The 21,845-nt window shown below is 52.5% G+C and overlaps 3 protein-coding genes across 3 annotated transcripts; 1 reads left to right on the top strand and 2 right to left on the bottom strand.

Moving 5' to 3' along the window:
- Positions 1–2,562: 2,562 nt before the first annotated feature.
- On the bottom strand, positions 2,563–5,976 carry Alkbh4 (alkB homolog 4, lysine demethylase). Its single transcript, XM_051204964.1, has 3 exons — positions 5,842–5,976; positions 4,321–4,518; positions 2,563–3,433 (listed from the first exon to the last, which is right to left on the bottom strand). Exons 1-3 carry the CDS (start codon positions 5,974–5,976, stop codon positions 2,846–2,848), a joined length of 921 nt encoding a protein of 306 aa, XP_051060921.1. The 3' UTR covers positions 2,563–2,845.
- A 157-nt stretch (positions 5,977–6,133) lies between these two features.
- On the top strand, positions 6,134–13,496 carry Lrwd1 (leucine rich repeats and WD repeat domain containing 1). Its single transcript, XM_051204958.1, has 15 exons — positions 6,134–6,289; positions 7,476–7,710; positions 8,159–8,275; positions 8,936–9,076; positions 9,294–9,398; positions 9,899–10,021; positions 10,103–10,217; positions 10,866–10,975; positions 11,253–11,460; positions 11,943–12,015; positions 12,106–12,246; positions 12,592–12,683; positions 12,804–12,959; positions 13,045–13,157; positions 13,252–13,496. The coding sequence occupies exons 1-15, from the start codon at positions 6,210–6,212 to the stop codon at positions 13,390–13,392; spliced, it is 1,950 nt and encodes a 649-aa protein (XP_051060915.1). The 5' UTR covers positions 6,134–6,209; the 3' UTR covers positions 13,393–13,496.
- A 212-nt stretch (positions 13,497–13,708) lies between these two features.
- Polr2j (RNA polymerase II subunit J) lies at positions 13,709–20,358 on the bottom strand. The gene is made up of 4 exons (XM_051204971.1): positions 20,205–20,358; positions 16,424–16,513; positions 14,276–14,450; positions 13,709–13,833 (listed from the first exon to the last, which is right to left on the bottom strand). The coding sequence occupies exons 1-4, from the start codon at positions 20,255–20,257 to the stop codon at positions 13,798–13,800; spliced, it is 354 nt and encodes a 117-aa protein (XP_051060928.1). The 5' UTR covers positions 20,258–20,358; the 3' UTR covers positions 13,709–13,797.
- Between the last annotated feature and the right edge of the window lie 1,487 nt (positions 20,359–21,845).

Below are 21,845 nucleotides of genomic sequence, written 5' to 3'. Positions count from 1 at the left end.
CTGTGCTTTTGAGAAGTGTGTGCCATGGTTCAGGTCTCTGTCCCAGGGCCTGCCTGAGGGCAGAGTGAGCACAGGACCTCCTGGAATGGGCAGGCAGGCTGCTGGGAGCCAGGCATACATTGAGTGAGGTCTCTGTGGACTGGACCTGGGAACCTTGCACTTGGCAGCAGTTCTGAAGATGGGGAAGGGAAAAGGGGGGCCCGATGTGGGTGGCTGAGCTCAGCAGAAACCATCGGGACAGGTCAGCTACATTTCTCAGGGTTCTAGGAGTCCTGAGGTGTTGTTCCTCCGGTTCCTGTGGCTCCAGAGCCTCTACCCAGGTCACCCACTGGGGACACCAACAAAAAGACACCCAGGACATTGTAAAAGCTGCCCAGACATGGGGGTCCCTCCAAGGAAAGCTTTTTTGGGGTGTGCATATGTGTGTGTGCACACGTGTGTGTGCACGTGCGAACACATGCACACATATACCTGTTGTGGAGGCCACACTCAATTTCAGAGCTATTTCTTAGATATCATCTTGGCTGAGATTCCACTTGACTGGGAGGGAACTTGGCAGATGGGCTACTTTGTGTGTCCCTGCCTCCCCTGTGCTAGGACAAGCATGTGCCACCAAATATTTTCTTTAATGTGGGGATGCAATTCATGTGTGTCTTTGGAGCCACCTCCCCAGCAAGTCCTAGGAATGGTTCCTGTCTTTTAATGTAACTACTACCCTAGGCCCTCAGCCCAGAGGATCCTGGGAGTCAGGTGTACAAAATGCCAACATATGGGAAATAGCTCCACAGGCCAAGGGGCTGCCAGGCAGGATCTGGGCTCAGTATATAGCAGCCAGCAGATACTGCTTGCCAGCCCTGATCAGGTCAGCGCTTAAAATGGAAGCCCAGGTTTCTTTTTTTTCTGAGACAGTCACTATGTCACTCAGAATGGCCTTGAATTGACCATGTAGCCCAGTTTGGCTTAGAATTCAGTCTTCCTGTTTGTCTCCCCAAGTGTTGGGATCATATGCGTGTCCCCACCTCTGATAGTCAGTCCTCCTTACTCTGAACAGGAGGCTGCCCATGGAGCAGGTGCTTCTAAATTAGTGCACACACAGGCTCTCTTTGTTCCAGACCGACACAGAGTATCAGAACAGGTGACCCAGGCCATAGGACCTGGACCAGAAAACTTGAGGATCTTAAAGGGACTGTGGATGACAGCTTAAGGTATCAGGAAGCACAAGCATGCTGTTACCCCCTCTCTGTGGTGGCTGATGGGGACCAGCTTTTCTGTAGCACATAGGACCCTGGGCTCCAGAGCCATCTGTGATCTACAGTCTAGTGCCTGATGTGAACAGCCATGTTGGAAGTGTGACGTGGAAGTCAGCAATGCTTAGCGCCAGATTCGCCGGTAACGTGACCCTCCTGCCTCCGGAACATCCCTGTGTCAGTCTCCAGCCTGTCTGTAGCAGGTATTCCCTAAGGTAAGTTGTGTCAATGCCAGAAGGGGACCTACCCAATGCTGGTAAGCACCAGTCAGGGTTGGGGAGAACTTAACATTTGCAGTGAAGGGCCACACAGGTGACGACTCATTCAAGCCTCTGTCCTCAGGGCCCGACCAAATACAAGACAAGCAATCTTTTATATTTTATAGCTCAGCTACACTCCCCAGCCCCTCACTGGGAGGTTCTAGGCTTGTGCTCTACCACTGAGCCACACGCCAGCCCCTCTCTCAGAAGCAGAGACAGAGATCCTTGTGAGTTCATGGCCAGCCTGGTCTACAAAGTTCCAAGCCAGCCAAGGCTACCCAGTGAGACCCTGTCTTAAAAATAAAATAATTACAACTCCTTCACACAGAGATGGGGAAGGAGAAAACCATTTCACACGGGAACAAGGTTTTCCTTTTGTCTTTTATTATACATTTTATCGGAGAGGTGATACATGTGGAGGTCAGAGGACATGAGTTGGTTCACGCCCTCCACCATGTAGGCTCCAAAGACTGAACTCAGGTCCTCAGGCTTGATGGCAAGTGCCTTCACCCACTGAGCCATCTTGCTTCTCCCAAATACTAAGGTTGTTAAAGATTGAATTCCTCCAAACTGTGACAAATTAAATAACCCAGAGAGCAGCCAAGAGCCATCAGAACTGGCTCTAGCCAGGGTATGTATGTGATGTCCATGAGGTCACAAGCTCCTCAGAAAACCTAACCAGTGGACTGTCATCCCAGCACTTGGGAGGCTGAGGAGGGAAGATCAGGAGTTCAAAGCTAGGCTACATAGGGAGTTCCAGGCCAGTCTGGTCCACATAAGACCTTGTCTCAAAAACCCCAACAGGGTAAGGGTATAGCTTAATAGACAGAACACTTGCTTAGCAAGCAGGATGCCCTGGGTTTCATCCCAGTACCAAAAACAAACAAAACAAAACAAAAAAACCGAGCGTAGTGGTATACACTGGCAATCCCAGCACTCAGGAGGTGGAGGCAGGAGGGTCAGGAGTTCAAAGTCATCCTGGGCTGTATAGTGGGCTCGAGACCAGTCTAGGCCGGAGACCCCATTCAAAAAGAAGAGAAACAAAACAACCTTGATAAAGCCAGGCCTGACAGGGCACACCTGTAATTCTAGCACTTGGAAGTGGAGGCAGAAGGATCAAGAGTTCAAGGTCATTGTCAGCTACAGAATTCACTTGAAGGCAGCCTAGGCTACATGGGATCTTGTTTCAAAAAAAACAAAAAAAGGAAAAAAAGAAAACAAAAACCAAATGAATGTAATGATCTGTGGGGAGACCTCAGTGCTCAGTGTTTGCTTCCCCAGTGTCAGGCTAGCATCTGTCCCCAGGCGGGCCATGGCAGCTCTTGTGCAGGGACGTGCTCACACGGGCCTCCCCTGGAAGGAGAGGGCAACCTGTAGCAGCCCCCGCCCCAGCTCTTGCTGCTTCCCTCCGGGCAGGAACTCTCGGGACAGCTCTCTGAAGGTGGCGCAGACACGACGGGCCTTGATGTGTCTGCGGTGGATGGCATGTGTCCACTGGTGCCGTGCAGCCCCTGTGAGCACCAGTAGGGAGCGACAGGGTACAGAGATGGCTACCTCCACCTCCTGGCAGGGGACAGACCTGCTAGGGGCCACGATGCTGCCATCAAAAGCATCGGGTCCAGTGGAGGGGGCCGAGCAGAGCAGCAGGCTGCCAGGGGCCTCACGGGACATGGACACCACGGTGGCTGATAGCAGGTTGAGGCTCACCAGCCGTTCGCCCCACAGCCAGGCGTCATCCAGGTGGGGGTCGATGGCTGAGCCCCTCTCTGGGCTGTAGTCCAGATTACACTGTTCCACAGGCTGGAAGTCCTCCAGCCCTGGGTAGAGGCCCATCCTGTGGACCACCTTCTGGCTGAAGCTGGGGAGACCCTGGAAGCCAGCCACCTTCAGCTTCTGCTTCCGAAAATTGACTTTTGGGCCATAGTCCTGGAGTGGGGACACGAAGGAAAGGAGAACGGGCTCAGCTTAAGAAATGCCAACCACAAACTGGTGCACGCATGGAATCCCAGCCCCTCGGAAGCTCAGGTAGGAGAACTGCCTGGAGTTCAAGGCCAGCTGGGCTAAAGTGAGACCTTGTCTTGAAGGGGAAGCGGGGGGAAACGCCAGTGTAGTCGTGCCTACAATCCTAGCATTTGTGAAGTGGATGCAGGAGGATAAAAGCTCACCTACGTAGCAAGTTTAAGAACAGCCTGAGACCATGTTCTGGGGTGAGGCTTCTTGGAGGGAGAAGGGACAGGAAGAGTCCAAGGTGGGAGTGGATAAGAGACAAGGTGCCCATGGAAACCACAGTCTGTCTGTCCTGAGGGTCAGGGGCAGAGTGGGTGGCTGGGGTGGTCCTAGCACAGGGAGAAACTTGAAGGAATCTCCTACTGGCTGATTTAACCAAATGCTCTGATGTCAGGAATGAAGAGTGACGGGTACCTTTGAAGCGGACATAGGAACGGTCTATTGTCAAGATGACTGAGGGGGGATAATGAGGAAGGGGAGAAACAGGAGGAGGGGTACCACGGTCCCTAAGAGCATATCAGGAGTCTTTACACAGAAGGAGACGGGATAAGGGATGTGATGAGGCAGGCAGTGCCTGGCAGCCTCTAGTAGCCACGCAGGATGGAGATCCCTATCTAGAACTTATCATCATCTCCCACCAATGAGACAGCAGGACAGAGACAGTGGCAGCCCTGCTTGATGAGGACGCCCACACCCCCTGTGACGATCACCCACTCCCTACCAAAGATCCCTAGGGTGTGGCCACAGGAGACAGCCAGGGCCTCTGGCAAGGGGACTGCCCCTTGGCCCAGGTAGGACCACCATACCTGTTTCCTCCGCCCAGACTGAGAGAGCTTCCAGGGGTCACTGTCCATCAGACGCACCATCTCAGCCTCTTCCTCTGGGGTCACAAAGTCCTTTATCAATGTCACTCCCGGGAAGGGGAAGGCCCAACCCTCAAAGTCAGAGTCCTCAGGCCCCATGGCCCAGCCTGTGTCTGGGCAGTAAAGGAACTGGTATTTTTTCTGTAAAAGACAGAGATGGGATGGAGTGCTGGCTCAGTTGGTGAAGTGCCCACTCCTCAAGTCATCAGTTAAACACTTGGGTAGCATCCACCCTGTGATCTGTAAAGGCTGCTGCAAGCCACACATGGTGACACAGGCCTGTGATCTTAGCATCTGGAACGGAGGGACCTGGGCCTCTAACTAAAGCAAGAAATTAAACAAACAAACAAACAAAACCCTTCCTTTTGCACACTGACCCAGGAACATGGTGGGTCATGTGATCAGCCTATTTATGAGGCATTCCTCAGTTTTTCACAAGATGGTGGGCATTTTAGCACCAACAGAGACTCCTTGTTGTTCTTTAGATACAAGCGTAAAAGCTGGAGAAGGGGGGTTGGTGGTCCCGAGTGAGGGTCCCAAGTAAGTGAGGTCCCAAGGTAAGGGACCACGTGGGAGAGCATAGCAGGTTCCATAGCAGGTGAGGGTGACCAGGGCGGGAGGGAATAACACGCCAGGCAGATAGAGCTTAAATGAGGAGTTTATTTAGAAAGGGGAGTGAGGGAGAAGGGAAGAGACATAGAGGCACCGGGAACAGGAGGGGGAGGGGGAAAGGGGGTAGCTGGTGGCCAACAGAGAGCAGGAGAGAGGGAGGGGGAGGGGGAGGAAGAGGAGGAGGAGGGAGGACGAGGGACAGATAGAGAGGGAACAAAATAGAAAGCAAAAGAGAGCATAAGTGGGCAGGGGTCTGACTTTTAAAGGAGTCCTTTACATCTGCCTGCAGACTAGTACTCATGGAACTCTGGGCTGACCAGAGTACTGTCTGAGTGCATTCTGTCAGGTGACAGGGGCAGGCCAGCGTAATGCCTGAATCCTTACACTCCTTACTGGCTTTCCGGCTTCCTCAACCAAGGATCCTTCTAAAACTTGAATTTAAAGTTCTTTTAAAACCCTTTAGAATATACCCACCCCAGGTATCAAGTCCAAGTTTGATGCCACTTAAAGCCACAGAGGCGATGTGCCATAGCCTCTTCCCTACTCCAAGACCTCTCCTCAAACTTGCCGTGTGGCCGAGGTTGGGTACAAACTTTCCGAGTCCCCTACCTCTCTCTCTGCCTTTCAAATGCAGGAGTCTCGGCGTGCACCAGCATTCCCCGCTCTTCCCTTCATTTTCAGATGACAACACTTAGGTTGCGTCCACCTTTTGGTTATTGTGAATAACAAAGCTATGACCGCTCCAAGCAACTCTACCGCGGGGCTTTGATCTCCACCGGTTTCAAAGGCAAGCCTCAGTTTCCCATTAAGAGGGATAGACTTTCTGGATTTGACTCTTTTTCCAGCCCGTACCTGAAGGGAGATCTGCCAGGGAGGAGGGCCGTGGCGCTGTTTCTCGCAAATAAGACAGGTCCGAATGCCCTTGCAGCCGCAAACTTGCAAATGAGTAACTTCAGCCGCCCGGTCCACGGCCGCCATAACCGCCATAGTTCCTTCCTAGTAATCAGAGCGCAGGCGCCCGGCGCAGGGGCCGCTGGGAGTTGTAGTCTTCGTACGCGGAGGAAGAAGGCGGGGCGCTGGGCCGTCATTCTGTTTCCTTCCGGTAGGTACGGACACTTATCGGGTTCGCCGTGCGCCATCTCCTGAACTCCTCTGCTGCGGGCGGGCGTTAGTGACCGTACTTCGTGGAGGCGCGGGTTCGGCTGAGCCCTTGGACACCCATGGCTCTCCTCACGCAGCAGTTGCTTTTTCAACGCGGGAGACCCAAGACCAACAGTCTGGGGAAGATCCGGAGTCTGGAGTAAGTGCTGGCTTTGTTGAAGCGGATCCGGGGCACGGGGTCCGTCCCCACCCACCCGGGTCGCCTGGTAGGCGGGGTGTAAGTCAGACCCCTCCCCATGCCCCGCCAGCCCAAACTATATAGTTAGCGGGGACTTGGGCGGGGTCGAGTCCGTAACTCACGCCTAACGGAGATGGCGGGAGTTAATTGGCAGCCCCAGTCCGGAGTCAGGTGGACCAGAAAGGAGCTCATTTACGGAGGGTGGAAAGAATGTTGAGCACTCATTGAGGAAGCCTGAGTAGCGCGCGAGGATCCTGCAGGAGCGAGGAAAAGCATTGAAGCGGGAACTTGGAGGCCTTAGGTTTTGAAGTCGTTAGGAGGTCTAGTACTCCAGGGCCCGGCGCAAGACAAACGTGCCTTGGAGCCCAGTCTGAGCTACAATATGACACCCTGTCTCAAAAAGAAAACTTTTATTCTAAACAGGCTCTCTCTGTATAACGTCCCTGGTTGTCCAAGAACTCGCTTTGTAGACCAAGCTGGCCTCGAACTCACGGCCATCCGCTGGCCTCGAACTCACGGCCATCCGCCAGCCTCTGCCTCCCAAGTGCTGGGATTAAAAGAGTGCACCATCATGCTCAATAACAAAAAGTTCTTTAAAGAAGGGAAGTCTGACCAGAGGTCTGTCACCAAGCCTGAGTTTATTTCCTTGGACTCAGACAGTTGAAGGAGAACCAGCTCCTTAACCTGACCTTAGCCACTTTGGACTGTGTCCATCCATACACACATGCACAGACACTGTAATAAATAAAAATGTAATTTTAAAGGGGTGGGGTGGGGGCTAGAGCTGCAGATGTTGGTAGAGTTTGCTTGTGGGACATGCACAAATCTGGGGTTTCCATCCCTACCACAGCCTGAACTGCTGCTCCCTGGTGGTGGCAGAGCCCTGTCATCCCAACGAAGGTAGAGGCAGGAAAGTACCTTCAAGGCTTTCCTGAACTACTAGTGAGTTGTGTTTTGGATCTTTCAGTTTTGAGGCCAGCCTAGTCTATGTAGTGAGTTCCAGGCTAGCCAAGTCTAAAAAGTAATTCCGTGCTTATTTTTCAGCACGAGAAATTACTTGGTGTAGATCCCTCTGGGCAGGTGGGGGTAGTTAGCGAAAGGGTCTGCCCAGCCTCCTGAGCTTTCCTGATCTCTGCCCTCACCCCAGTCTCTCGGGGCTGGAGCTTCGGTCAGAGCACTTGGACCCCAATCTCCTGGGGCGCCTGAAGCAGCTGAAGGAACTTGACCTCTCTAACAACCTGCTGGAGACGCTGCCTGCCAACCTGGGCCTGTCCCATCTGCTCATCCTTCACTGCACCAACAACCAGCTGGGGGATGTCACTGTCTTGCGCCAGTTTCCAGACCTCGAGGAGCTCAACCTGGAAGGCAACCCCTTCCTGACGGTGAGAGGGAGCTCTGACCAGCTCGATGCTAAGAGCTAGGAATCTGGGGCAGGCTCCAGGTTCGCTCGCTCTTTTGGGTTTTGTTTTGTGTGATGGAGTCTTATGTAGCCCAGGCTGGTTTCAAATTAACTGTGTAGCCAAGGATGGCCTGGAGCTTCTTTCGGATTCTCCTCCAAGCCTGGTTTATGCAGTACTGGGGATCAAACTTAAGGCTTTGTGCATGCTAAGAAAGCAACCTCTCAACTGGACTTCGTACCCACCCTGTTGGGCTTTTTATTGTTTTGCTGGTTTGAGACAAAGTCTTGCTCTGTATCTCAGTCTGGCCTGCACCTCCCTATGTATCCCAGACTGGCATCAAACTTGACATCCCCACCATACTCTCCCGGAGTATTGGGATTACAGGCATTCACCACCATTCCTGGCTTTCATTTATTCCTCCATCCTTTAGGTCAATGACAATCTGAAAGTGTCCTTTCTCCTGCCCAAGCTACGTAAAGTCAACGGCAAGGATGCGGCCTCCGCCTGCTCACAGGTGGAGAGGCTAGATCGGGAGCTGACCAACAGGGTAAGGATGATGGGAGGTTGATGGAGGAGGGTCCTTGGTCATGTCAGCAAGGTATTTGGGGCAGAGTGGATTGGGGGTGCGTGTAAATGAGGTGTTACCCTGACCTGACAGTCTTGAGTCTGGTGTGTTGTGTTTTTTTTCTTTTTTATTGCTTCCCTTGTTCGGAGGCCCTGTCTCTGAGGTGTACAGCAGGGAGGCTAGAACTCTGCAGTGAGCTGTTTGATTTTTTTTTAGTAATTTACTTACTTTATTATTTTATGTGCATTTGTATTTTACCTGCATGGATGTCTGTGTGAGGGTGTCCGATCTTGAAGTTTGACAGTTTTGAGCTGCCATGTGGGTGCTGGGATTTAAACCCAGGTCCTCTGTAAACTGCTGAGCCATTTCTCCAGCCCATGTTTTTTGAGACAGGGTCTTATGTAGCTCATATGGCCTGGGAAACTTCCGCCTCAGCCTCCCAAGTGTTGGGATTACTCTGCCTGGGTGAATCAGGCTGGTTTCAATTCATGTGACCTAGATTGTGCTAGTAGAGAATAAGAGGCTATGCTTGCAGAAGCTTCCAGAAGCTCTTATAGCAAATACACCTTATGGAGGTACTGTGTATGGCTAGGACAGGAGACCTGGGTTGGGCTGGGCCTGGATCTGGTCTGGTTTTGCCAGGTCACAGCTCACTGGGAGAAGTTCATGGCCACTGTGAGCCCTGAAGAGGACGCTGACAAATTCCAGGCTGACTTTGTGACATCTGCTGTCAAGGATGTGCATTATGGCCCTGAGTCTCTCAGCGAGTTCACCCAGTGGCGGGTATGTTCTGGGATTTGGCTTCCGTGGCTTGTAGGTTGTCCTAGAGAAGTCCCTGGCTCTGTTGGATTGGGGAGACAATGGTGAGTGGGATGGGTCAGAGAATGGTGGCCCTTGTGCCTAGGGAGGCCCATTTCCTACTTTGAGAGCCACACGTGTCTGGGGAGAGGCTAAGGGCACGTGAGACTGCTCAGTCTGCTGAAGGCCTGGCCCCACCCAGGTGCGGATGATCGCTGAGAAACTGGTGGCCTCAGCTGGGGCCCAGGTGCAGGAAGCTGACCTAGCAAAGGAGCCTCCACAGGCTGCAGCTGCCTCCAAGCTCAGGGTGAGTGTGTTTCCACACATCTGTGAGGGCCACGGGCCTCCACAACTCAGGCGATGCCCAAGTACGTAGTCAGCCTGCCCTTGCTGTGACAAAATACCCAGAATAACCAACTTACAGGAAGGAAAGGTTAGTTTGGGTTTGTGGTTTCAGCCCATAGTTGCTTGACTCGAAGCTGTATGTATTGTGAGCTCACACAGCGAGGATGTCTGTGAATCTCATGGTGGCTAGTGTCCCAATGTCCCCTTCAAAGGGAGGCCTCCCAGTGACCTAAGTCCCTTCACCTACCCTGTACTCCTGAGTAGCCCCATAGACTGGTGACCCAGCTCTTTAAAGTTTGAACCCTTGGAGAATATTTTAAGTGTCCAGCCCTAACACAGACCAAGTTCCCCCTGTGACAGTAGCTCAGTTCTTGCTTTCCACACTTTTCAGAGGGTGTAGTTAAGTCTGTAGCCAAGGGAGGAAACCCCTGGGGCATGGACACAAGTCCCCTCCTTCCACAGACCAGAATGGTGGCCCCAAAACGGCTAGACAATGTCCCACTTGACCTCTCTCCCTCCAAGCGAGTGTGCTCCTCCCCAGCAGTGCAGACAGAGGACGGACCTGTGGACTCTGATGGAGGGCAGGTAGGCACCCCAGACGGCAGGGGGCTAGTGTCAGAAAGGGAGCATGCTAAGGGGCAACTGTAACCACCTGTGCCCCCACAGGCTGCCCTACACCTGGAACCCCTGCACTTCCTGCAGTGCCATAGCAGACACAACAGCCCTAAGGACCTGGAGACCCAGCTATGGGCCTGTGCCTTTGAGCCTGCCAGGGAGGAGGGTACATGCTGGGGCCCATGGGCAGTGGGAGGCTCGGGTCACGGTGTGGTGCTCAGTGGGAGTCAGACTAAAAGATACCGGAGAAATTCAGTAGGGCTGTTTTTAGGGTAGAAAGAAAGGGCTGGAAATGGTGGTACACGCCTTTAATCCAAGCAGTCTGGAGTCAGAAGCAGATCTCTGAGTTCAAGGCCAGCCTAGTCTACAGAGTGAGTTCCAGGACAGCCAAAGACTCCACAGAGACCCTGTCTCAAAAAAAAAAAAAAAAAAAAAAAAACCAAAGACTGCCTAGAGTGCTTGCTGCTTTTGTAGAGGACTGAAGTTTGGTTCCTAGCATCTACCATGGGCTGTTCACAATTGCCAGGAACGCCAGCTCCAGGGGATGTTATGCCCTCTTCCAGCCTCTGTGGGTACCTGCACTTATGTGCACATACCACATGACACACGTACGTAACCATGCATTATTTTTTTAAAAGATAAAAAAAGGCCATGTAAGTAGTATAGTGTTAGAGCACTTGTCTATCGTGTGTGAGGCTTGGGTTCTGTCCCCTGTACAACAAATAATAATACTAATGTCATGGAGGCCAGGAAGAGGGACTGTGGGGAAGAACTTCACAGAAAAGACGTTTATGTGGCTGATACCATAAAACAGGACACTCGGGGGCCACGTCACAGACTGTGGCTACATGTGGTGGAGAGGCTGTTTGCGTGATAGACTGCCAGACAGGCATCGTACTCCATAAATACAAAGTACCAGGAGAGGTGAGTGCCAGGGCCCGTCTTCCTGAAGTCTGCTGGGTCCTGGGACAAGAGCCCTGAGGTTGGAGGTCCAGGCTAAGCTCTCTGATTCCTCTGACCTTAATTATTTTGGTGGGGATGGAACCCAGGGCCTCTGAACCTTTCCACCAGCTCTTCAGTCGCCCACAGCCCTCCTGAGAGCTTTCCTGTGCTGTTGTGCCTCACTGTCCCGGGCTAGCCCTCCAGGCAGGCTGCCACTTGTTCAGTGCTCATGACCATTTCCTCTTTCTACCCTTGTCAGGAGTTCTTCTCCGTGGCCTGGACAGCCCTGACGGTGGTCACCCAGGCAGGCCACAAGAAGCGCTGGAACATGCTGGCCGCCGCAGGCCTGCGGGGCATGATCCGGCTGCTCCATGTGCGCGCAGGCTTTTGCTGCAGCGTCATCAGAGCCCATAAGAAGGCCATCGCCACCCTCTGCTTCAGCCCCACCCACGAGACCCACCTCTTCAGTAAGACTCTGAGCTTTCTCGGCACGAGTCTTTCTGTCCTGCTGGCCTGGGTCTCTTTTTCTGGGGTGACGAGGCTCATAGGATGCTGGGCCCAGACGGCTTTGGTCGGAAGTGAGGTAGCTTCTTGGCCAGCCAGGCGCCATCCCAGCATGCTATGCAGCCTTGAAGTTTCCTAGCAACTTGGGCTCCTTTCTTCTCTGCCTGGGACCAGGGGAGATAACCGGTCCCTTGGGTGTGCTGAGCTCACCAAAGGTATCAGATGTGCTACAAAGATGGCTTGATGCTATGCACACTGGGTTCAGGCAGAACTGGGGATTGTGGTCCCCAAGTTCCTGTCCTAGCCCCAGTCTGCCTGCCCTTCCTGTCTGATAAACTGGTTGAGGGACCCAACTCACAGACTCAACCTGCAAGAGGGGCGGGGTCTTCTCAGAGCTACTCTTTCCTCCATATATCCCTGCGCCCGCCCCATCCCCCACCCCCAGCTGCCTCTTACGACAAACGGATCATCCTCTGGGACATTGGGGTGCCCAACCATGAATACAAGTTCCAGGCTAGGTGAGGCTGTGGACCGGGCTGGAGAGGGCGGACTGCTGTGGGTGGTGTTCATGGCACACGGCTCATGGTCTTCCACACCCGTGTTGGCAGCCAGCTCCTCATGCTCAACTGCAGCTCTGTCCCCCTGCGCCTCTGTCCTGTTGCCTCCTGCCCGGATGACTTCCTGCTGGCTGGCTGTGAGGGAGGCTGCTGCTGCTGGGATGTGCGGCTAGACCAGCCCCAGAAGCAAAGGTAAGGGTGCTGGGTTTACCTGGGCCCTGGGCACACCACAGTGCTGGTGGGGCTGCCTGGGAAGTCCTGTCCTGGGACTGCTCTCTTCACCGTTGATCACCACACTGCAAACTGCCTGAGCCCTAGTCCTGTCAGCCAGCAGTGTGACCCTCCTGCCCTAGCATGGTGTCCGTGTCTGAGGATGGGCACTGAGGTATCCCAGGGCTTATGGAGAGTAGGTAGGGAAGCAGCTCTGATGAACTTTTGTGGCTCATCTGCCCATGTGGAAGGCCCTGAGACCGCTCAGCATGGGGTTCCTGCCCTCAGGGGGCGTGGCAGTTTCTGCATGGGTAATGTCTTCCGCAGGGTGTGTGAAGTGGAATTTATCTTCTCTGAGGACTCGGAGATGTCAGGACAGAGAGTGGACGGGCTGGCATTTGTGAATGATGACATTGTGGGTGAGTGAGCCCGGCTGGGACTTAGCACTAAAGGCGCTGAGACAACTACTGGGGATCAGGGAGGTTGTGGCAGCAGCCAGCCTAGATATGCAATCAGTCTGAGCTCATCTCTCCCTGCAGCCTCCAAAGGGAATGGACAGGGCATCATCTACCTGTGGAGCTGGAGCCAGACGTGGGCAGGCCGGGACAGCCGGTCTGTGTTGCCTGTGGTCATCCTGGCCCAGCTGCAGTGGTCACCCACCAATTTGGCTTACTTCTCACTCAGCACCTGTCCTGGTGAGCCTGCCCATCACCCCACCCCATCACCCCCTCTTTCTGCCCCCACCCTGGCCCTGTCTTAGACCCCCACTTGTCCTGGCAGACAAAAACCTTGTGCTGTGTGGGGACGAGGAAGGCAGTGTGTGGATCTATGATGTTGAGCACCTGTTGAAGCAGCCGCCTCCACTGGCAGCAACTCCGCAGGCCCCGACACAGGTACACACTACAGCCACATGGGCCTGTGGACCCTTCTGATAGCCTTGGGCTGCTCTGTGAGGCAGGAGCCCACAACCTTCTTTTTCCCCCTCAGATCCTGAAGTGGCCACAACCAGTAGCACAGGGGCAACCAGTGACCAAGACCATGGTAAACACAGTTGTGGCCAATGCAGCCTTTACCTACCTCACTGCTCTGACGGACTCCAACATCGTGTCCATCTGGAGGTGCTGCTAGCTTGCACAGGACAGTGACCAGGGACGTGGCTTATTAGATTGGAGCTAGTGATAGGGTATTTGTATCTGAGTATTTTTTTATTAAATTCTCTATTGTCGACTGAGCGTAGTCACACAGGCCCCACTGGGATTCTGTCTTGATAACTCAGGCAGGCCCAGCAGCCCCAGGTTCTGCCTCAGTCTGTTAGGGTCTCTTGTGTCACAGGTCACCTGCCGTGCACAGGTAACCCACAGGCTGCTGCATATGGGTCTTTTCCCACTACACTTTATTAGGAAAATAACAGTCTATGTACAGAACAGAGCAGCGTCCAGCTACAGAGAGTTGAGGGTGGCTGTTGTCATGGAGAACACTGAAAAGGATGTACGCACCAGCCTTCCAGCCATTAAGCAATGCTCCTTTTAGCTGCTACTCAATTCCTTCTTGCTTGTCCTTGATGGCCACCTGAAGAGGAAGGACATCAGCAGTGACTACATAGAATGACCCCAGTATCTCCTGCTTGTGTGGCACCAGGAACCTGGCACTGCGGTCCTTCCAGATGTAGTACTCCAGAGAATATCACGTAAGGCTGACCAGTCCCAAAGGCTTCAGGTGCCTCAGCAGGCTCCACCTACCCTGCTCTGAGGCGCCTGCTTGCTAAGGGCTAGGGATGGTGCCAGGTGGGGTATGAAAACCTCAAAAGGTGTGGCTTATCTTACACTGAGGGCCTCTCATCAATAGCTGACTCCCTACCCCGGGATGAAGCCTCCCTCAGGAGTCTCGGAGGCCTGCAGAGCCAGTGGCAAAGGGGAGGAGGGGGTTTGGTGCTACAGATGGTACGGAAGGCCCTGACTGTGCTAGACATTGTACCACTTAGTTACGCCCAGGCCCCTGTCCAGCCGCTTACCCGGAATCGTTCCTCCAGCAGGGAGAGCTCGCTGATGAGGTCTGTGATGGCATTGGTGAAGGCCTCCTGGGGACTGTAGTCTGGGGTGGTCTGCACACGAATGATGATCTTGTGTTCCAAGGGGTGAGGGACTTTGTAGCCAGCAAAAAGCACCTGCGGGTCCTTCAACAGCTGGCTGAGGAACATAGGTGTACACTGTGAGGGAGGTCAGGCCTGGCAGGCTTTCTGTCCAAAGTAGCTTCCTACCCCCAATTATGAATGATGGTGTAGGCCTGTTAGCCCAGCTGCTCAGGAGGACTGTAAGTTCAAGGCCAACCTAGACTACCTTAAAAAAGAAAAGGGCTGGGGATATATGCTCAGTGGTAGGGTGCTTGCCTACATACATGTATGAGGCTAGAGGTTTCCTCCCAGCGGCAGGAGGAGGGGAGATCAAGGGGGCAGAAAACTCTATAGGAAGGAACCCTGTTGGCCACACAATCAAGGACCCTGGCCGGGGTGGCGTCTTTCTTCACAGAAATTGAGGACCTATGTCAGTGGCTGTGGACTGTACCCAATTCCTAGGCCCACAAGCAGGCGGCAGTGGGAAGAGGAACAGGGTCAGGCCCCAGCTGGCCCTTTCCCACAAAGCTCAGGGAAATGGAGAACCTGAAGGTCACAGGCTCTAACTGGCCCCTGCCTTACATAGCTAGAGTTGTAGGATGAGGGTTGGAGTGATGGCCCAGCGGTTAAGAAAACTGGCTGTTTGCTGGATGTCAGTAGCACATGCCTTTAATCCCAGCACTCGGGAGGCAGGGGCAGGCCTGGTCTACATAGCGAGTTCCAGGACAGCTTCCAAAGCTACACAGAGAAACCTTGTCTCAAAAAAAAAAAAAAAAAAGAAAACTGGCTGTTCTTCCAGAGGACCTTGATTCAATTCCCAGCAACCACAGGGTGGCTCACAACTTCAATCCTGGGGGTGGGGGGAGGGGAGGGCTCCAACATCCTTTTATGGCATGAAAGGGCACCCACCATATGGTGCAGAGATACACACAAGCTGAAATACACTCACTCATACAAGAGTTAGAGGTTGGGCTAGAGAAACAGCACAATAGTGGAACACTTACTGACTGCTCTTGCAGAGAACCTGAATTTGTTCCCAGTGCCTCCATCAGATGGTTCGCAGCTCTAGCTACGGGGATCCAACACCCTCTTCTAGCCTGCGCACACACTACATGCGCAATACATTTTGTTTTTTTTTTTTTTTTCAAGACAGGATTTCTGTAACTGTCCTGGCTATCCTGGAACTCACATATAGGCCAAGCTGGCTTTGAACTTACCAAGATCTGCCTGCCTTGCCTCCCGAGTGCTGGGGTTAAGATGCAGGTTCGGCTGGAGAAATGGATTAGTTCAGAGGTTCCCAGCACCCATGTGGCACCTAACCACCTGTACCTCCAGTTCCTTCTGACCTTCATGAGTAACAGGCATTCACATGGTAGACATGCATAGGCAAAACACGAGTGTATTGCTCTTGCAGAGGACCCAGCACCCATGTCAGGTGGGAACCATCTGTCACCCCAGCACTGGGCAATCACCCAGTGACAACTTAGAAAGCCGGGGGGTAAAGAAAAGGCGCTAAGGCACCAGCAGATCATCAAATGTAGGGGCGGGGGAGGGAGGGGTTGTCTTTTTGAGATACTGTCTCTGTATGCAGACCAGGCTGACTCTGCCTCCCAAGTGCTGGAATTATAGGTGTGTACCACAACACCCATCGCCTTTTGCATCTTGATGCCCATTAAGATGAAAACCTGCTTTGCTGAAGCCCCCTGAACTTGATCTTGGCCAAAAGCCCAACAGTCAATTGGGGGCTCCCTGCAGACTCTGATACTACATGAATAAGCCAACATGAAGCTGATGTGGTACATGGCCAGGACCCCAGCAATCCCGGGATAGGTGAGGAGGATCAGGAGTCCCCTCCTTTACGTAGTGAGTCAGTCTGAGGCCAGCCTACCCTACATGAAACCCTATGTCAAAAAGCCAACAGACCTGTCAGTGCCAGGTTAGAAAGTACCCACATCAGAGCAAGCTGTGGAAGAGACGGAAGGCACGTCCAGGCATGTGCTCAGCCTACAGAGCCCCGCTGACACCTGGGGCCTCTGGCCTGGGACTTACGATTTGATGATGTTCCCCAGAGTGTGGTCTTCTTTGTTGATAGTGAACAGGCAAGCATTGGGCACCTTGGTGTCCTTGTTAATGGTGATTCTACAAAGACACAGAAAAGCTGAGGGGGATTACTTTCCCAAGCTCACATCCAGCCCTTGTGATGGTGACATCCACCTCACATCAGTGTCCCCTGGGAGTCAGAGTGCCCCTTTGTGACCAAACACCCTTGAAACTGCAGTTGGGCTGTCCCACTACCCCAGAAAGACACCCAGCACGTCCTCACATATGAATTGGTTGTCGAAACTAGCTCTTGACTAAATTCTTTCCGAGAGGAAAGAAAACTGCTGGGTGTTGGCACACACCTTTAGTTCCAGCACAGAGAGAGCAGAGGCAGTCAGATCTCCACGTTCCAGGACAACCAGGGGAAACAGAAACAAACAGGAAACCCCTTGTCTCCAAACCCCCTAACATCCAAGTAAGCCATCATTCTGCAAGCACCACTGTCCTTAGCAGTACTAAGAATTGAACCTAGGGCTGGCTTCAAGCTTGCCAAGCAAACCAGCCCTCATCACTAAGTTCCCGGGCCCTACCCTAGGAAGCCTTTTTCTTTTGTTTTAGGAAGCTTTTTTTCAATTAGTGTACTTGCCCCAAAGGGCACTCTGAAAGCTCTGGCACGGTTTAGTGGTCCACCATTTACCTAGACTGTTTAAGGCTCTGGGTTTTATTCTACTCCCCATCCGAACAAAACAAGCAAACTAGGCCTGCCTGATAGACCAGTAATCCCAGTGATGGGGCAGGAGGGCAGAGAAAAACACTGTCACCCTTGAGCCCCTGGATACACCATGCTGGCTGACCCCACGTCCCCGGAGGAGGAGCACTAAACAGACAGCACAGCTTTGGCACGGGTTCTAGGGATCCACACCAAGTCCTCAGCAAATGCTTTGAGCTGCGTCCCATTGAGCATCTCACCAGCCTAGCAAAAGTGTATGTGGTGGGTGGGGGCACACACCTCTAATCCAGCGCTTAGGAAGCAGAGGCAGGAGGACCTTGTGACTTCAAAGCCAGCCCACACTACAGGGCAAGTTCTAGGACAGCCAGGGCAACACGGAGTAACCCTGTTTTAAAAAACCAAAAGAAAAAAAACAAAAACAGAAAAGCTGGAGTATTGTTTAGTGATAGAACAGTAACTTAGCATGGGCCAGACCTGGGTCCAGTCCCCAGCATGACAAAAAGACCCTTCTCTACTCCATGGTGGCACCTTATCTGTACATCAGGGACCCTTACCTACACAGGGTCGCTCCTTTTTTGAACAGGGTTTCTCTATGTAACCCTGGCTGGCCTTGAACTCTGAGAGATCCACCTGCTTGTGCCTCCTGCATGCTGTGCTGTAAGGATTCAGGCATTACACTGGCCTGCCCCTGCCACCTGGCAGAATGCACTCAGGCAGTGTTCTGGTCAGCCCAGGGTTCCATGAGTACTAGTCCGCAGGCAGGTGGAAAGGACCCCCTTAAAAGACCCCTGCCCACTTATGCTCTTTTGCTCTCCTCTCCTTCTTTCGGTTGGCCTCCAGTTACCCCCTCCTCTTCTCTCCCCCCCTCACTTGATGGGAGATGCCATTCTGTAAATATGTTTCTCATACTGGTTAATGAATAAAGCACTGTTGGCCAATAGGAAAGCAAGATAGGAGGGACTAGGAGGAAAGAGGAAGTAGGAAGGAGGAGTCAAGATGGACAGACTGGGGAGACGAGCCGGTAAGAGCATGTGGAAATACGTAGATTAACAGCAATGGGTTAATACTTAAGACAGCTAGCCGATAAGAAACAAGTAACTGGCCAACAGCATTATATCAAATACAGAGTCTCAGTGTGTTATTTGGGGCTGGTGCGGCGGTGGAACAAGACCGGCGGCGGGAGAAAAAAACCTTACTCCTTACACTCCTCTTTCTAAATAAACTCCTCATTTAAGCTCTATCTGCCTGGCGTGTTATTCCCTCCCGCCCTGGTCACCCTCACCTGCTATGGAACCTGCTATGCTCTCCCACAGGCTCCCTTACCTTGGGATCCCACCCACTCGGGACCACCACCCCCTTTCTCCAGCTTTTATTCCTAAACTGTAACAAAAGAGCAACACCACCACCTGGTTAAGGATTGCTTCTTTTTTCTAAAGCAGAATTTCTCAAACTTAATACACAAATATGTATTTCCTTTGTCCACCCCTGTGTGGAAGACATCAGTAAACAACCTGCAAATTGTCAGTTCTTTGCTTCTACCATGCTGGTCCCGGGAATTAAACTGAAGTCATTAGGCGTGACCGTGGGTACCTGTGTCTAAGCCATGGGCATTTTAGACCTAACCATTTTTTTTCCTGCGAGGCTGTCTAATACACCAAGACTAACAGCATCTTTTGGCTCTATCCACCAGATGTCAATAGCAACCCCCTTGGAACACCAGAAAATGTTTCCAGACATGGCCAAATGCTCTTGCTGATGGGGCACCCACAGGGGCCTCAGCTGAGAATATGCCCTCAATGGAGGCTGAAGTAGCTAGCAAAGATCAAACATAAAACCCTGCAGAGAAGTCTCTTAGGAGTGAGAGGTGTCAGTTACAGGCCTGCAGTATACACTGTGCACTATACAGACAAACTTGGAGAATCTTATTGAACTTCATTACTGACTGATACGGAGATGAAATGAGCCCTGTGTGTGCTAGGAAAACAATCTACCACTGTGGTTTATCTCCATACATTTTTAATTGTTTTGTTTTTTGAGATAGGGTGTCACTTTAGCCCAAGCTGACTTCCAAGAAGGGGGGCACTCAGGGCTGGAAAGATGGCTCAGTTGTTAAAAAGACTGCCTGCTCTTCCAGAGGGCCTGGATTCAATTCCCACATAGCAACTCACAGCTGTCTGTAACTCCAGTTCCAGGGGACCTGGCACCCTCACAAAGACATACATACAGGCAAAACACCAATGCACATAAAATATAACTAAAAAAGAAGGGGGTCACTCATGAAAGAAAGGTTCTTAGTAACCTTCCGAGACAGAACGTTTGGGCCAGCAAAAGGGTGTATCTGCCTACCATTAAGACAATTACATGCAACCCGGCACGTTAGCTCCCGCCTTTAACCCCAGCACCTGGGAGGCAGAGTCAGGTGGAGCTGTTTGAGGCCAGCTGGTCTACAAAGCAAGTTCTGGGGCAGCCAGGGCTACATAGAGAAACCCTGTCTCAAAATACCAAAAGCAAAACCAAAAACAATGAGATACTTTCTCTTGGAGAAGTCTGTACCCACACAAGTACATTTTACTTCCCCCTACTCTCTTTGAATAAACATATCCCCGACTTGGGTATTTACTTGTTAGCGCCTCTCTTTCTCTGAACCGTCTGCTTAAACCCATATTAAAATACAAGCCTTTAATCCCAGCACTCGAGAGGCAGGTGGATCTCCGAGTTCAAGGCCAGCCTGATCTACGAGAGAGTTCCAGGATAGAGAGGGTTACACCGGGTCCAGTGCAGTGTGCGCTCTAAAGCCATTACTGCGCAGCATGGACAGCGGTGTTGCAGACCGGTGAAAAGAGCTTTGGAGCCTGACACTGTGGGTTCGAATTCAGGCCAGCCACCTCCTAAGTGTCTGGAGCAAGGGACACAATGTCCCCGAGCCAAATGGATGCGCTGGCCAATGCTTCGCGCCACCGCCTGAAGCTGGGCAGACGCGCACGAAGCACAAGGCCCAAAGCAAAGCCCGCTTCGGTTCCCCTGGGCAGGAGCAGTGGCACCCCGCCGGCCTCCACTTACTTCTTCTCGCCCTCGAAGAGCAAGAACGACTCGAAAGCCGGAGGTGCGTTCATCCTAGAGACGCGCTCAGGATCCTAGGCTCCAACCGGCAGCCGCCGTCACCACACTGAGCTCCGACGCGCGACCACTTCCGGGTCACGCAGACGCAGTCGATCAAAGCAAGCACCTGGCGGCGCGCCCCCTGGTGGGCCGGATGACCTTCCGCAGGCACACGCAGGCAAGGCCCAGTGAGCCCCGAGCTGTGTATAAGGGTCAAGATTAGAAATCCTGCCCCATCCGACCAGATGGCATACGCCTTTAATCCCAGCACTCAGGAGGCAGAGTCAGGCGGATCTCTTGAGTTCAAGGCCAACCTGATCTATAGAGCGAATGCCAAGACAGCCTCCAAATCTACACAGAGAAACCCCGTCTCGAAAACAAAACAAAAAAACCAACCAAACGAAAAGAAGTCCTGTCCTCCTGTCCGTTGCTTTCACCAGGCCACTCTTTGGCGCTTGTTCCAGCAAGGGGAAGGCTGGGCCACCTGCAACTGGCTCACTGGTCCGCACTGAGCTGGAATCTGAGCTGTGTGAGTAAAGTCCCGAGTGGGCTGCTGATGCAGCATCCCGTCTGGGTGAGGAGCAGGGGAGCAGGAAGGTTATAAAGGTGGTGGGGTGCCAGTGAATCCTCTCTTGAGCACCAAAAACAATGACAGCTGGCACCTCTCCATTTTTCAGCGGTCTCTGTGGCAGTTAATGTTTTCTATTTTTCCTATTTATAAAGATTTCTATCTGCCTGTTTGTGTGGCACATACATGCAGGTACCTTTAGAGACCGGAAGAGGGTTGGGTCCCTCGGAGCTGGAGTTACAGGTGCGTATGAAGCACCCAAAGCAGGTGCTGGGAACCGAACTCTAGTCCCCTGAAAGAGTAGTCAGCCTCTTAACTGTTGAGTTATTTCTCCAGCCTCCATGACGGTTCATCTTGTCAACCTGATGAGATTTAGGTACACTGTGGAAGCAGAGCTCTAGGTGGGTTCAGCAAGACAGCTTCACCAAGCCTGACTGAGTTCAATCCCCAGGACCTATGTGGTAGAAGTTGAGAACCAACTCCTCTGACCTCCCTGTGCATACACAATGTATAATTAAAACAAATAAAACTTCTGGGTGTGTCTGTGAGATTCTAGACTGGTTTAACTGAGGAAGGAAGACTCACCATTAATGTGCATGGCGCCATCCTAGAGGCTAAGCTCTCAGACTGAATAAAAGAGGAAAGTAAATCATCTCGTTCTGCTTCCTGGAAGCGGGTGGCAGGTGGTCAGCTGCCTGGCACTCCGGTTGCTATGACATTCCACCGTGATGAATGGTACCTTCCCAAGGATGCTTCTGTCGGGTTTGTAGACATAGTGACAGGAACGGTAACTAATACAGGCTCAGTCTCCCAGTCGGATTAACAGGCATGAGCCACCCTAGCCATTGGTACATGGCTGTGTAGCATGGAAGATGCAGTGTCTCAGGAAACAAGTGAAGACAATGCCAGGTGCCAGAGGACTTTGGAGCCCTTAAAACACCGAATCACATTCCCCCTTGCCTCTGCACATTGGCTTTCCCAGAGTGTCTGCCCAAGAACCAGTGATACCTAGCCCAGCTCATCCACCTGCAAGG

This window comes from Phodopus roborovskii, unplaced genomic scaffold, assembly GCF_943737965.1.
Source record: "Phodopus roborovskii unplaced genomic scaffold, PHOROB, whole genome shotgun sequence".
Taxonomy (NCBI): domain Eukaryota; kingdom Metazoa; phylum Chordata; class Mammalia; order Rodentia; family Cricetidae; genus Phodopus; species Phodopus roborovskii.
Note: the sequence above shows the minus strand (reverse complement) of the source record. Positions and strands in the feature narration are given on the sequence as shown.